Source organism: Filicampus tigris, chromosome 18 (assembly GCF_054856515.1).
Source record: "Filicampus tigris isolate MCC_2025a chromosome 18, RoL_Ftig_1.0, whole genome shotgun sequence".
NCBI classification, from domain to species: Eukaryota; Metazoa; Chordata; class Actinopteri; order Syngnathiformes; family Syngnathidae; genus Filicampus; species Filicampus tigris.
The window spans coordinates 9,597,448-9,611,971 of NC_141234.1; the positions used below are offsets into that span (position 1 = coordinate 9,597,448).

Below are 14,524 nucleotides of genomic sequence, written 5' to 3' on the forward strand. Positions count from 1 at the left end.
CTTACCCACTTATCGGCATTGTGCAAAAGCCTCCTGAAATCCTTTTCCCAGACACTCTAACATCAATTCACACCTTGAGAGACCATCTTTCACAATCCTCACGTCAGTGTGACTGTGTCGGTGCTTGTGACCTCAATAGCTTTGAGGTGGTATGAATGTGTGAACGACTTGGTAGGGGGGGGGGGGAATAAAATGTGTCTTCTTGTTAGCAGTACATGGAAGCAAACTGCAAGTTGTTATTTGTTCCAATCACATGCACGGACTAATACAGAACAGAACACGCTGTTAGGAGTCCTGCAATGATGAAAAGTGCAAAAAAATTGGGCTTAACTCATTCACTGCCATTGAAGAATTTGTCTTTTCACAGTCCAGCCATTCAATCCCAGGAACTTGTATGTAATTTTTTCAAAAATGTTCAAACGTTAGGGTAAAAGAGGGTATGACAACGTCTGGTTGTGGATGAGTTAAGAAATCAATGGGGAGAAAAATTATGACATGAGAAATATGTTACTTTAGACAAAATAGTGTGAATGGAACAGGAAATTGTGACTTGGCAAGATTTAGTAAACACAGCTAGCTTTGAACGCCTGGCTATGATACTGAGCGGAATGAGCTAGCAGTGCATGTCAAGTGTATATTGTACATTAATAAGTAGGCCAGGCAGCTTTGTTTATATAGCACGTTTCGTACACAGGACAATTCAATGTGCTTCACACAAGTAAAAATACAGCACCTAAAATCATTTGCAAACACAATGACATTCAAAACCAAAGCAGAGAAAACAAAAGGAGCTTACCAACATGAATTTAAGAAACAAAAACATGAACAACGTTTCAACACTTTAACAGAAGATTTATAAAACACAAAAAATGTAAAGAAATAAAAGCAAGTTTCTGAAATTACTTAAAAATATTTAGAAGACCTTAATCAAAGTTTTAGGGAAAACAAGCAATGTTTTTTTTTTAAAGGATTTAAAAGCATTGTCACTCAGGCTGACTTCACTACTTTTGACCATTGATTCTATTTACGTGCAGCATAACAGCTAAACGTAGCGTCACCATGTTTACTTTGAACTCTGTCCTCCGCTAATTGACCCCAATCTGCAGACCTCAGAGCCCTACTGAGTTTCTAATCAATCAGCGTTTCTTTAATGTATTCAGGACCCGAACCATTCAGTCATTTATAAACCAGTCGCAGAATTTTCAAATCTTCTATTTGATCTTACTCCCTTCAATTTCACTTTTGCATGGACATGAAGCATATACGTCACACAAAGGTAAGCTTGATCCCATAATGTTACAACAATCAGTTTTGGTTGAATGTATCATTTGTATAGAGGTCGCATGCGTATACATTTGAATTATAATCTACTATGCATGATATCAAATCTACTATGCATGATATCAAATCTACTATGCATGATATCAAATCTACTATGCATGATATCAAATGATCCAATACTCCGTCATGTGTAAATTGCTCATTTGCAGGACAAGATGCTAATGGACATCTCATCTCTTCTGACAGTTACTGCACCACCAATCTGACTCCACTGGAATTCAGAGCATTCCATTTAGTAGGAAACGGATTGTTATTGTGATGTAATCCCTTTATCATGAATGCAAAAGCTGTGGTTAACATATTTACGTGCCTATTTGAAGCAAATCCCTCACATCCCTGCTAAGCATTATATACTGTGAATTGTATTTATTGGTACAATTTTTTGGTCTGAGTGCACCACGCCTCTCACCCGAAATCAGATGGGATTGGCTGTGGTTCCGGCTAACGAAGACAAGCGGCATAGGAAATGAATGAATGGCTGCGCGTTTGTTTCTTCACTCTATGCAAAATACGAGTCGTCTAGCTCTAATCTAATTGATCGGGCCCGGCTGATTGTTGATGCAATCACTTAAAGCGCCATGCAATTCCATTACGGAGAGGCCGGCCGGCCGGCACCTGCTCTGCTTCTTTTTAGGGATTAGCAGCCGCGCAGCTAGGATTTTGGAATGAGTTGGAGAGGATTTAGCATAATATGTGTCCCAGAGATGTGTTTTTGCCCCTAAATCCTCTCAGGGCAGACCCACCACTGCTTTGGCGAGCCCAGCAGGTTTTCCCCTTGCATCTCTCCATTATCGGACCCGAGGGGAGGTCACATGTTGGAGATTACAGTAACATGAGGGGCAGATTGCTATTCGCTCGGCTCCCTCTAAACCAACATGCCACCAGACTGCATGCGCACTAATCTGGATATATTTGAGAAACCAAAGGGTTCTAATTTGAATATTTCAATGCATAATTAATGTTGGAGGAATTACAGCTGTGTTTTTACGACAAACTGGCCCAATTTAACCCAGGCAGCTCCACATCAAGATTACGAGTTAACGAAAACGAATGAAGTAGATAAAACTGAAATTGAATAAACATTTTCTTTAATGGGAGAAAATAAAAATGGGTGTTTTTAAAAAAAAAAATACATATATTTTTTTTTAAACAAAAGTACCAATTAATTATAGTGAAAATGTCCTGCGTTGTCATGTGTTACTGAATTCCAAACACCAGCTTTTGGAGTTTATTTGAAATGTATTTATTTTGGTATTACTATACGGCCGTACATAAAAAAAAGTTGAACAATTGTTTGGCAGTTGAAGTTTGCTGTCCTTTATTACACAATACTGAGTGACTTTTTTTTTTTTTTTATAAATCTTGCACTCCGCAAATACGCCATATACCAGTAACCCCAAAAATAAAACTAATACTAATTTGAATAAAAACTTAACTAAAACAAAGCTTTCTTTTTAAGGTTAAGGTTAGAAAAACTAACTGAATTAAAAAAATAAAAAAGTCAAAACGAAATAAAAACAAACTGTAATGAAATATCCAAAACTACAACTGCACTCCACATAGCATCATAAATCATAATTTATGAACTGTTGCTTTTGTTTTTTTCTCAAACATTGAATTTTTCCACGAATTACCGCTGTAGGCGGAAAATTTAAATTCACGTCACAATTTTAATTATTAAAAAAAAAAAGAAAAGACAAACGTAATTCGCATTAATGTAATCCGGTGTTCTCAAAGCTCATGATATTTATTACCATTATCATATTCTCCTAATGTTCTTTCTCCCTCTCCAATGAGTTTTATTCATTTATGTTCCTCGCTGTAATGATGTCAGCTTCCCCTTCACTAATTAAATCATCAAATCGGGGCGTTAGTTCAGAGTTGTTGGCTAATTGGTACAGAGCTTCTTCACTGAGACCCCTTGTTCCCTCAATTAGTGTTGCTCTCTGGTCACAAATGTGGATGCTCATGTTGTGGGTGGTGGATTCGTATTACTTTTGTAACAATGGACCCTTACTTTCATACATCCAGGCAATAGTTTTAGTCTAGCAGATGGTTACAAATGGTTGTACCTCAATATAATGAGCCCCCACTTGCAAATTTGAAACAATAAAAGCGCTTGGTCACTACAAGACGAGGGATTTATAAGCACATTATGCTGTTATATTATTGTGCATTTGTATTTTATTTTGTCCAATAACCTAAAGTTTTCTTCAGATGAAATCTGGATTTCAATGTTTTTTAGCAAATACATTTTTTTTTTTATCTCGTATTCACGGCTCATAAATTTCGATTGCACATTTTCCCGGAATACAGCTAAAAAGTTTCTGGACCGTATTTTCACAGTCTTCGTTGAATTACCTTCAGTTGTAGCGTGTTCGTAACAGTACTTGAGATTTGAGACAACTTTCTTGTCATTTTTCAAAACCTAATCACATTTTTCCTCTCAAAATAATTGGCCACGGGTTGCCCGGTGGATTGATTGTGGTTGTCGACAACCGCGTGTGACCAATGAGTAAATGTTTGAAGTTGAATTGGTGGAACTGGTCCCATGAACAAAACAATTGGAGATTTGTTACGTTAGACAGGGAAGACATAAAAGATGAAACTAGCTGTTGTCGCATTCAAATGGTGAGACATAAACAGGCACGGACGACATTGAACGGTACATCTGGCTAGCAGATCTAAACCACTTGCGCACCATAATCCTTTTCTAGGAAGCATTGACAGAGGGCGTTTGCAACATGCGTGATCCCAGCGGGCTCGTAAAAGTCACTGAAGAGCAACCGAGGCCTCCGAAAGCAAGCGCAGAACACCCCGAATTTCTGACACATGGAGGCAGAGCCGTGTGATTTGTGTCCTTCAAGGACACAAGAAAGCTGGACTGAAGTCAAACAGGGTGGCAGCCATCTGCAGCCGATCTCTTCATCTTGTCTCTCCTTTCTTTCATTTTTTTTTTATTTTTTTATTTTTTTTAATCAAAGCATCCCGACCTCGCCTGCCTCACCTCTCTGCCCTCCAAGTTGGTCGGCCCCGCCTTGACCACTGACCTCGTGTCCATCCAGAGCCATATGGCTTCCTCCCTCGCTGCCCTCTCAGCATGTCGAGCACTGCAAACTCATTCTTAATGTCACTTCCATAATCGTTTCCCGATATCATCAAACACCTGGCAGATCTATTGCGCTTTGCTGACTAAGCCGTTTTGACTGCAAAGTCATCTTTGAGGCATTCGATTGCGATGTGTTCATTTGTATTATTGTGAATGGTACAATGTAGACACCATACATGCTACATGCTACGGTGCTCAATTAAACCGTCAGCAGTGTCCCACATGACTCAGTCTGGATTTTGTTAAAAATGGATCAGTAGCAGCATCCAAATGAAATCATTTTCACCAATTAAACTGCCGTGAAACGTCCAGCTGCGAGCCACCGGCCAACCAGTGAGCAGCTAGATGCTAGCCGTTAGCCGCTAATGTCGGCCGGCTATTTGGCACCATATATACGGTATAAGGTGTAATATAAAGTAGGATACCAACTTGTCGCTGAATATTTAAAATTGATATAATATTAAAGCAACATGGTGACATATGTCAGTTTGTATCGATTATGGTGGCGCCATGTGGACAAAAGTGGTAGTGTTTTGAAACCCATATTTCCCATGCGTGCCAGCACGTAGTGTCGTGAAATCCTGAGGCGTCCTTATAGCGAAAGGAGGAAGTGAGTATGCCGTAAAGCAATTCAAGATATTTGTATTTTTTTTGTGCGCCAGAGTTGATCCCATCCTCCTCAAAGTTGCTTTGTGCCAGTAAAAACGATCCAGACCCCCTCAGGGCATGAAGTCCCGTTCACCTACTGTACTTGTAGGTCAATGTTTCATCAAAAGAGTTGTGAACATTTTTTATTAAGGTCGATTTCTTTCCCAGTGCTGCTTTAATAATATTACTGTTTCTTTAGTAGCCTAAGCAACGCGGTCAGGAAATAGCTAACATCTCACATTCCTCTGTAAGTAGGTAGATGAGATGTTTTGAACATTTTATTTATTTATTTGAGAAGAAAATAGTAGATTTACGTAAACAGCTGCAAATGAAGTGGATGTTCACATAACGTTTTGAATCTTGGGATGTCCCTTTCTGAAAGAGGTTTATCTCCTAAAAGTGTAGTTATCTATTAAACAGTTGTGATGATTAAGATGGCACAATATTTGACTCATATAATCTTCTACTAATAAATTGTTGTGCTTAAACGTGGAAACTCCACAGCGGAGATTCAAATCCCAACGTGCGCGACACTACGCCGCAGAATTTGAATTTCTCAAAGCAGGTGAGACTGGTGGGGAAAGACACCAGCGCTGTGCACATCTGTGAATATGGTTAAATGTAAAATATGGAGATAGGTGGAAAGTGAGCACCCGCCCCCCCCTGCTCAGTATAGTACCAAATAGGCACATAAAACCACAGTGCTCCGCTGGTGTCCCCGTTTTAATGCCGGGAAAATGACCTCTGAGCTCGGCAGGGTTCCCTCATGTCTAAAAGCTGCACACCCCTCCATGGCACTTGCGAGGTAGGCAACCCTTCCACCTGGCGTTGCAGCATGGGGGTGGATTGACTTCTCAGATGGAGCACAGCCCCCCCTCGGCCCCCCCTCGCAGGAAGCTAAAAGGCCATCTGCACCCCGGGCTATTGTGAGGCGGGCCTTCAAGCTATTTTCTGTCTCACATGAATCCACCAGCAAACAAATTGACTGGATTGTAGACGGAGGCAGTTTTATTTCAGTTGAACGGATGCAATCAAATTCGTTGACATCAGAGTTGTATTTCAGCGCCATACTTTATTAAATAATCCACATAGTAAACATTGTCGTCATGGAAAAAGAAAAACAAATGCGGCGTTTTGCCTTCAAGTTTTCTTCCTGTTATACGAGCGACACGCTTTCAGTGACTTTATGAATGTTCATTCAAGTTAATGTGCTTTGCGTGTTACAGACGAAGTTCAACCGTGGCAACCCGGAGCGGCCCAGCCGGAAGGGGGGAGATTGAAACTTGAAAGTTATATTATATTTATGTATTTGTTTTAGTTTTAACATCTGCCCACTGTTGGCCCATGTGCTGCCCGTAAATGAAACTGTGAAACAATCTGTGTGTACGCAGGCTGTCTGGAGCTGCCCGAGACAAACACCACAAGTACAATGGCCATCTTTGTATCACCATCTGCTGCATTGATGGGGGAAAATCCATTGATAGCCACTAACTTGATCGATTTGATAACATTCTGTAACTTAAAAGCGGGCCAGAGAGGTTTGCCTCATGAAACATAATTATAAACAATTTTGCCCCCCCCCCCCAAAATGATCACCATCTAAATTTAAAGTCATGTGCGATTGTGAAAATAATACATTTACCCGGAGGAGTTAAATGGTTTTCTATTTCAAGAGCTGCGGAAGAAATAACTGTCAAATCTTTTTCCAGTGTTTTCGAAGCATGAGCAGTCATGATGACAATGAAAGTCATCATGGATGTTGACAACATGCTTGTTAAAAAAAACCTTTTTAAAAATGACAAACGAATCATTTTAAAACAAGAATTATGTATAAAAAGCGAAACATGAACAGGTGAAAAAAAAAAAAAAAATCAAATAAACATACAGTACATTTCTAAACTACCAGCCAGCATGCGTTCTACGACACAACAACACTATTACTTTATCCTATTTTTTTTTTTTCTCCTCGTTTTTATTGTATTCCGTTTGGAACACGCCGCCATATTTACATCGGTCTCACCATGTTAAGGCGAACATGCAGCAGCACCCTCCAATAATTTAACACAACTCACAGAGCTGTGGCAACTCAACACTATTCTACATTTTCATGATAACATTTCAAGCTCGAAAACCAATCGTGACCATTATTATTCATATGCGGACCCTTTTTGAGTTCAAATTAATGCTTTATCCGGTGAATGGGATGTCTTTTACCTCCGTCGGAAATCACACAAGAAATTGGCAAAATATTACCTTTCCTCACATGTCATTTTCAGATCCACAAAAAGTCCATGATGAAATAAAATATGACAAAGGCAAACACTTTAGGAATACCTCTAACACAATTTAGTTTTACACCACTAGCCGGCGTAATTGCCAGATAGATTATGTACCCATTTAACGAGTAAACATCCACTTTAACATGTTTAACAACATTTGGCCATCGCCTGACCCACTTTGGCCTTAACTGTATGTGCGTGGGAGACTCTTCGTTGCTATTGGTCTTCTTTTTTTTTTTTGATCTTTGAATTTGACTACTATGACAAATACACGCGCGTAATCTCATCAATTTGCCAGTCGTCTCCACAGATGTCTATTTCAGGTCCAAGCATAAAGTCTTCGTGATGCACAGAAATACCACAGGCATCGTTTGCTTGCTGTCCCGCAGGTGGATGGCAAAGGAGGCCTTTGATTGGATGAAGTGAATTGGAGTTCCATCCGAGACGCCGGTTAATTGGCTCGGAAACCGCTTTGCTCTGAGGAACGATTGGAGGAGCAGCGACCGGATCCAGCTCGGCTACTGATTGGACAGCGGTACTATAAAAAAGGGGACAGTTGCCATTTTGTGCAAACAGTTTGACATGTCGCTCATTTCGACTTTAGTGTTTCCTTTGTGTCTGACTTCAAGGAAGGATGTTAGCGAGAGGCTCACGTAAGGGTCACATCCTGCTCCTGGAAGAAACTAATAAAGTCAATTAGGGTAATTAAAGAAGTCACACTCGGTGCCATGCTCTGATTTCATTGTAAATTGGCGACGTGACCTTTCACTTTGTCCTACAGTCTCATTAAATGAAAAGAAATATGACAGCCCTCATGCTAACAATGCTGCCCTTCCTTGTCCTGACGAAAGCTGGCGGGGCTGGGGTGTCAAATGTAATGAACAGCTGAGTGTGCGCGCAAACGGGGATGGGGCGGGGGGCGGTGGGGGTGTTTGCGAGACACAAGTGTCCTTGTCAAAGCTGTGCAAGCGAGGGGGTGCAGAAGCAAGAATAAACCCAAAATGGCTGCCATTTGAAGGCCAAGAAAAGGCGCCTCTCGTGGTTGTGAATCACGGCGTCATCCGTATCTGGTTGACTGGTGTGACTCATGCGAGCCTCCCTCGGGCGGGCGCAGAGGCGGGCGGGCCGGCTTTGACTCCAACAGGGCTGGGAATAGGCAGCTTTGGGCCTATGCGGCCTTCACTTTGTTCGAGGAGGATGTGAAGGCTGAGCCGGGGGTCAAAAACTGCAAGCGCTGGTGTGACATCAAAATCTCAGTTGGATTCCCAACTGTATTCCCCCCCCCCTCATCTCGTCATCCCTCGCCCCCTCTCTATCTGATTTGGGTGGTAGGATTAGTGCTGGATTACCCACTGAAGGGATGTGCGCCGCGGCGTTTGTTTATGTGTGTTAAGGTCAAATTTGAGATCTTGTCATATGACTTTGGGGGAGTGGCTGTAGCACCACAGCAATGTCTGAGTTGAATACAGTATTGTGCAAAAATAGTGGGTCACCGCTAGCTCTGTCTACTTCTCAGCGAATTTATATTCCCCCTGTTTCAGTCAATGGACCAGGTAGTCATCATTGGCAAGATCCTACCATGCTCACCACGCATACCACCACCTGCACTCCAAATTCCAGCAGTTTTATTAGCCTCTTTGTTCCCGAAGTGCAAATTATCCCAATTATCATCGTTTGAAAAGCTACTGCTTTAAACACTTTTATTATTCACCATATGCTAATGCTAGTAATGGTTTATGTAAGTATGTAGCTACATGAAATAATGTTTTTCCCCACTTAACAGCGTTAACAGTTGACGTTCTATGAGTGGCCCAATATTTTTGCACAGATGATATATTTTCATCATTGCAATGTATTCAAAGTTGACTCGCACAAATAACACTGAAAGCCATCCAGATTATAAAAATGTTATTAGGTTTATACGGGCGTGTTGCATATGCACATTTGGGATTAAAGTCAGTAGAGCACAAGTGCCAATGGTTCATCCCAGGGAATAATTCACATTCAGACTAATGAACTCGCAGTTTTAAAGCGAAAGTCCACCCAAACATATTTTTTTCAAGAATATGTTCCCATGTTTAGCCATCTCCGGGAGCGGCCATTTTGTCTTCTGTCGACTGAAAATGACATCACAACCTGTCGCAACGACCAATCACGGCTCAGATTCAGAAAACAGGTGAGCCGTGATTGGTCGCCGTGAGCAGTTGCGATGTCATTTTCAGGCGACAGAAGTGACAAAATGGCCGCCCCCCCAGAGATGGCTAAAGACGAGTGGATTAACACTTATTTCACAAACGGAATATTTATCAGAATGCCCTGTTTCAACTAGTGGGCTTGCATAGAACATATTCTTGACAAAAACAATTTTTTTTAGGTAGATTTCCCCTTTAAGAAGCCTGTGAATGACAGACGGGAATGTGCAGCACGCTCATTAGACGCCGAGCCAAATTCGGATTCCTGTTGGACCCTGACCAGTGCACGTGTGTCGCGCTTTTATTCCGAATAAAGGGCACATGACGGGGCGTTTAAAGGCTCGCCGTCCAGCGCGGCCTGGATTAGCCGGCGGACTCTACGGGGGTTGTTTAGCGGGCAAGGAGGTGGCGAGGTCTTGCGGGACGGGGGCAGGGCAGTCGTAATCTACTAATCTAATTAATACCCGGGCTGTGACGGCCTGTCAACAAGATGCGAGGGAACACAGGATGGGCTAAACAGCTGATGACCCTGGCGGCTGGCCACTCGCAATCCCGCTCACATGCGTCCGCGCTAAACCAGGGTATGAAAGGACTACTACTCTGAGAACACTGAAAAGCTTGCTGGTAAATTTGATTGGAATAAAAATAGGCAACCGCCCCCTCAGGCCAGGTGACCCACAAAAGCCTGAACGCACATAGCAGGACTCACATGCTACTGACACGCATCTGTTCCCGTCGGTTCGCTCTGCCAATCGCCATATCGCTTTGCATCGTCCCGGAATATCCGATTTGCTCAGATTAAACTGTCTGTGCCACATTTTGATGAAAATGTCAATCCAATCTGTTTGGATGTGTAGGTTGTGACCATTGGAAATCCGTGATGGTGCTCGGAGAGAGCGGCGTCCTCCAGTCTGAGCCGCGCACGTTGATTTATCGCGTTCAAAGGAGGCGCGTGAGGATGCTGAGGGATCCCGAGAGGCAGCTGAGACAACTGGAGCCCGACACATGCTGTGCAGGCTTCGACGGGACAGGTGGAGTAAAAGGCTCCTGAATTCAAGTAAACGCAAGCTGATTTTCTAGGTAAACGACACAAATGGGACTCCCGCCCACAGAGGGTTAGGTTGTCATGGTTTGTTGGTGGTTAAAATGATTAAGCGAAAAAAAAAAAAAAATTAAATTAGGTTATTTTTCATAATTTTTCAGCCCTGCTTTTTTTTTATTTTTTATTTTATTTACATTGCTTCATAATTATTTAAAGCGGAAGGCAACCCAAAAAATGTCTTTCAAATATTATTTTCTATGTAGCCTCTCTAGTCTAAACGTGATATTCTGATGAATATTGTGTTTGTGTAATATGAGTTAAGCAGTCAAATCAACCCGTTTTTTTTTTCCATCTCAGGGGGCGGCCATTTTGCCACTTTCTGTTGAAAATGACATCACAGTTTCTCAGGGCTCGACCAATCATGGCTCAGCCTCAGGAAACAGGTGAGCAGCTGCGGTGTCGAAAGCAAGCGGCAAAATGGCCGCCCCCTGAGATGGACAAAAACCAGTGAAATTTACTTCTTAACTCATGTTCCACAAACGCAATTGTAATCCGAATGCCGTGTTTAGACCAGTGTAAGCGCATACAACATTTTTGGGTTGACTTCCACTTTAACGAATAATGCTTACGTCGAATCCTCTTGAGTTCTGTCCTATCCATTGAACCGTGGACATTTCAATTTTAAATCTCAAATTCCTACCCAAAAATTGGCACGCAGTATCAAAGACGCAAAAATTAAATAAACACATATGGCAGCAGATGGAGCCGAATGTTTGTGTCCGTCGGCATGAGCGTCCGGATAGACAAGAAGGTGCTTTTCGGAACTCCTCTCACCGATCCAGAACGCGACTGTAATCTTGCGGGCCGCAGCCCCCTTCGCTTTTGAGTTCTGCAAACACCTGCGTGAAAAAGTGCGGGTCTGCGTTGATTCGTAGCATCTTGGAGCTCGTGGCGTTGATGATGGCCAGGCATCGGTCCCAGAACGCCTCCTTCCCCGCCTCCACCAGGAAGGGCTTCAGCGGATAGGAAATTTCATTGCCCATGTAGGAGTAGGACAAATAGAGGCAGGTGAGCAGGATGGCCTGCAGCTCATGCTCCGACGCCACCAGGTCGCCGTCCACCACGTCCCGACACAGCATGTAGACGAAGACCACATTGGCCGGCGTGACGAAGGCCTGGTCCTGCCAGCCCTGAAGCAGAAGCGAGCGATCCACCGCCCTCAGCCACAGAACGGGATCGGACGGCGACAGATGCTTCAGGCGGTAGCAGCGGCAGCACAGGAACTCGCCCAGGCAGCGCAGCAGCTCGCTGGTGGACGCCTGGACGATGACGCGTTTCGGGGACGTGGCCGCCGTCCCCTGGGGGGCCTTTTTCACCGACGAAAGCTGCTGCTGGGGTTTCATGCGGCCGTATCCGTGGCCCTGACCAAGTCCCAGCCCGTAGCCCAGCCCCAGGCCGAGTCCTGCCGGGACTTCGTAGCTGGTCAGGTTGGCGCACGACAGGGACTTCCTCACATTCTCGTAGTTGAGGTGCAGCACGGGATCCTTTTGGTAAATGTTTAGGTTGTTGTTGTTGTTGAGAGGATCCACCAGGCCAACTGGACCATTGGAACCTTTTTTGGAGTTGCCTTTCTTCTTGGTGGAGGCCACCAGTCGTTTCCATGTGAGCACCGGGAGGAAGATGGACTGGCCTCTCTTCAGGCCGCGGTCTTTCTGACTGTTGAGAGATCGGCTGCTCAGGCTCGGGTAGTGGCTTAACGAGCCAGGGCGGTTGTCGTAGTAGCCCGACTTGCGTGAGCCCGGCGACAGAGACAGCACCGTACCCATGATGAGGATGACGGGACCGATGCCCGAGCTCGCTGTCGCTCGTCTTCAACTGAATGATCAGAAATAAAAATGAAAACAAAACGAAATCAAGATGCGTGAGGACAGTTTCTACAATACTTGAACAAACACGAAAATCCAAACCAGTTCAGAAAATCCAGAAAGCCTCTCCCATTATTATTAAAAAAAAAAAAAAAATCTAATTCTAAACTAATACTACACCCACATCAAGTCCCCTTCAAAGACGCTCACCTGAGAGTTGCAGACTATCAAGCCAGCTGTGTCGCAGTCCGCACAGATGCAAATGCAAGAACTGGAGTTATTTCTCCAGCACGAAAGTCACTCCTGTGCAAGCTTGGAGCCGCTCTTCACAGATGCAACAGCGCGTTGACCATTTGGACGGGATGCGGTTGTCATCCTCCTCCCGTGCGCCTTAGAGCCACTCTACAGGCACGCGTGTAAATATTGCGATGAAATCTCTTTTCGTACGCTTCTCCATGCTCGAAGATGCGGACCTCCGCGGCGTTTGCTGCTTTCAAGTTTCCTCCGGATCGTCATCCCCGAATCATCTCCCAAACGGAGCGCTGAGCGTCCCAGTCCGGCTCCCGGCAGACGGACCTAGTGAGCGAGCTCTCGGGCATATCAGTCGGCTTCTTGCAGCCAGTGGGCGCACACCGCGGCTCGTAGCCCCGCCCCCCGACTCTTCCCCACAGACTGCGCTGAATTGGACTGAGGTCAGCTGCAGCAGCGCACGCATGGTCGAGCCCAAATTCGGCGTTTCCCAATGGCCGCCGTCCATTTGGTACTTGGAGATTTTAGTCGGGACTTATTGGACTTACTCTACCCCTTAATAACATCACTATCATAATATAAAACATCACCTCTATACAAAAACGCAATATAGAGCTCGTAAGTGTGCCTCTTTGTTCAGAATCACTTTATAATAAGACAAAAACATGAAAAAAATATATAGTTAGAATACATACATTTATGTATTGCATTCCTTAGCTAAAGAGTTTAAAGTGGCTAGCAAGTTTTGCTCTGACCAGGGGCGGAGTCATGGGTGTGCACAGTGAAATTCATGAGAAAAAAAACTATATATATATATATATATATATATACACTTTTAAATTTTTTGTAAATTATTATGAAATTATATTTGAATTTGTGTTTTGTTGTGTTTTTTTTTTTTAATATTAAGAATGGCATAATTGTAGTTGTCTAAGGAAGATCTGAGCGTCATATTATTCAGTTTGTCATTTTATTTGAATATACTTTGTGGCGGAAGCCATTAGCCACGTTCTGGCTCCGCCCCTGGCTCTGACCAACATTAGTAGTCGCAAATGCTGATGTTGACGATGAATGAGGATGAATTTGAAATCGGTTGGTTAAAGTAACAATCCCGTTGCTAATACAGTGCTCGTCTGCTTATTGCGGGGATAGGGATCGGGCCCGGCCGCTAGTTGTGAAAGTCTGTCATTAAAACCAACCCAAAAAGCTTCGTAATAACTTATAGATGCCACTATAGGGACAAAGCACTCTTCTATTAGACAAGGTTCAGGGCCAGGTCATTTGTAGATGAGGTGATATTTCTAATTTTATTATTTATAATTAATTTAATTATAATGAATAGACAATTGTTAAGTACACATCTGTACAACATTGTATCCTTAACATTAAAGAAAAACCAAAAAGAAATGTAAATCTGCTGAATAACCATTAACATTGTTTATACTCGCTGTGTACACTCTGACAATATGAGCCCCACTGCCACCTACTGTAGTGAATGTGCAATTACAATTTATTGTAGTACAGCGAAAAAAAAAAAAAGTTCCAAAAAAACAGTCCAGAACATACGTCAATTGCAAATACATACTGGTAACTAATCCTTCTGTGGCTCAGGTAATATTATGTAACTGTCCTCTGATAAGTCCATGTTGTACTGTAGGTCATGTTGCTGCCACGAGGTGTCAGGTGAAAGAGGATCTCATGCGTCACAAGGAAAACAAAATATCAACAAACCAACTTCAACCTCAACTTTCACAGTTTTGTCTTAAGCGGATAGATGACATGAATTTAACATTAACGTC

General features: G+C 43.1%; 1 protein-coding gene across 1 annotated transcript; it reads right to left on the minus strand.

Annotated features, from left to right (window-relative positions):
- Positions 1-6,150: 6,150 nt before the first annotated feature.
- Positions 6,151-13,079, minus strand: LOC147132407 (cyclin-dependent kinase 5 activator 1). The gene is made up of 2 exons (XM_086014375.1): positions 12,687-13,079; positions 6,151-12,486 (listed from the first exon to the last, which is right to left on the minus strand). The coding sequence occupies exon 2, from the start codon at positions 12,435-12,437 to the stop codon at positions 11,442-11,444; it is 996 nt and encodes a 331-aa protein (XP_085870501.1). The 5' UTR covers positions 12,438-12,486; positions 12,687-13,079; the 3' UTR covers positions 6,151-11,441.
- Positions 13,080-14,524: the final 1,445 nt, after the last annotated feature.

Coding starts and splice junctions, on each gene's coding strand:
- LOC147132407 (XM_086014375.1), bottom strand. CDS start 12,437: ATGGGTACGGTGCTGTCTCTGTCGCCGGGCTCACGCAAGTCGGGCTAC.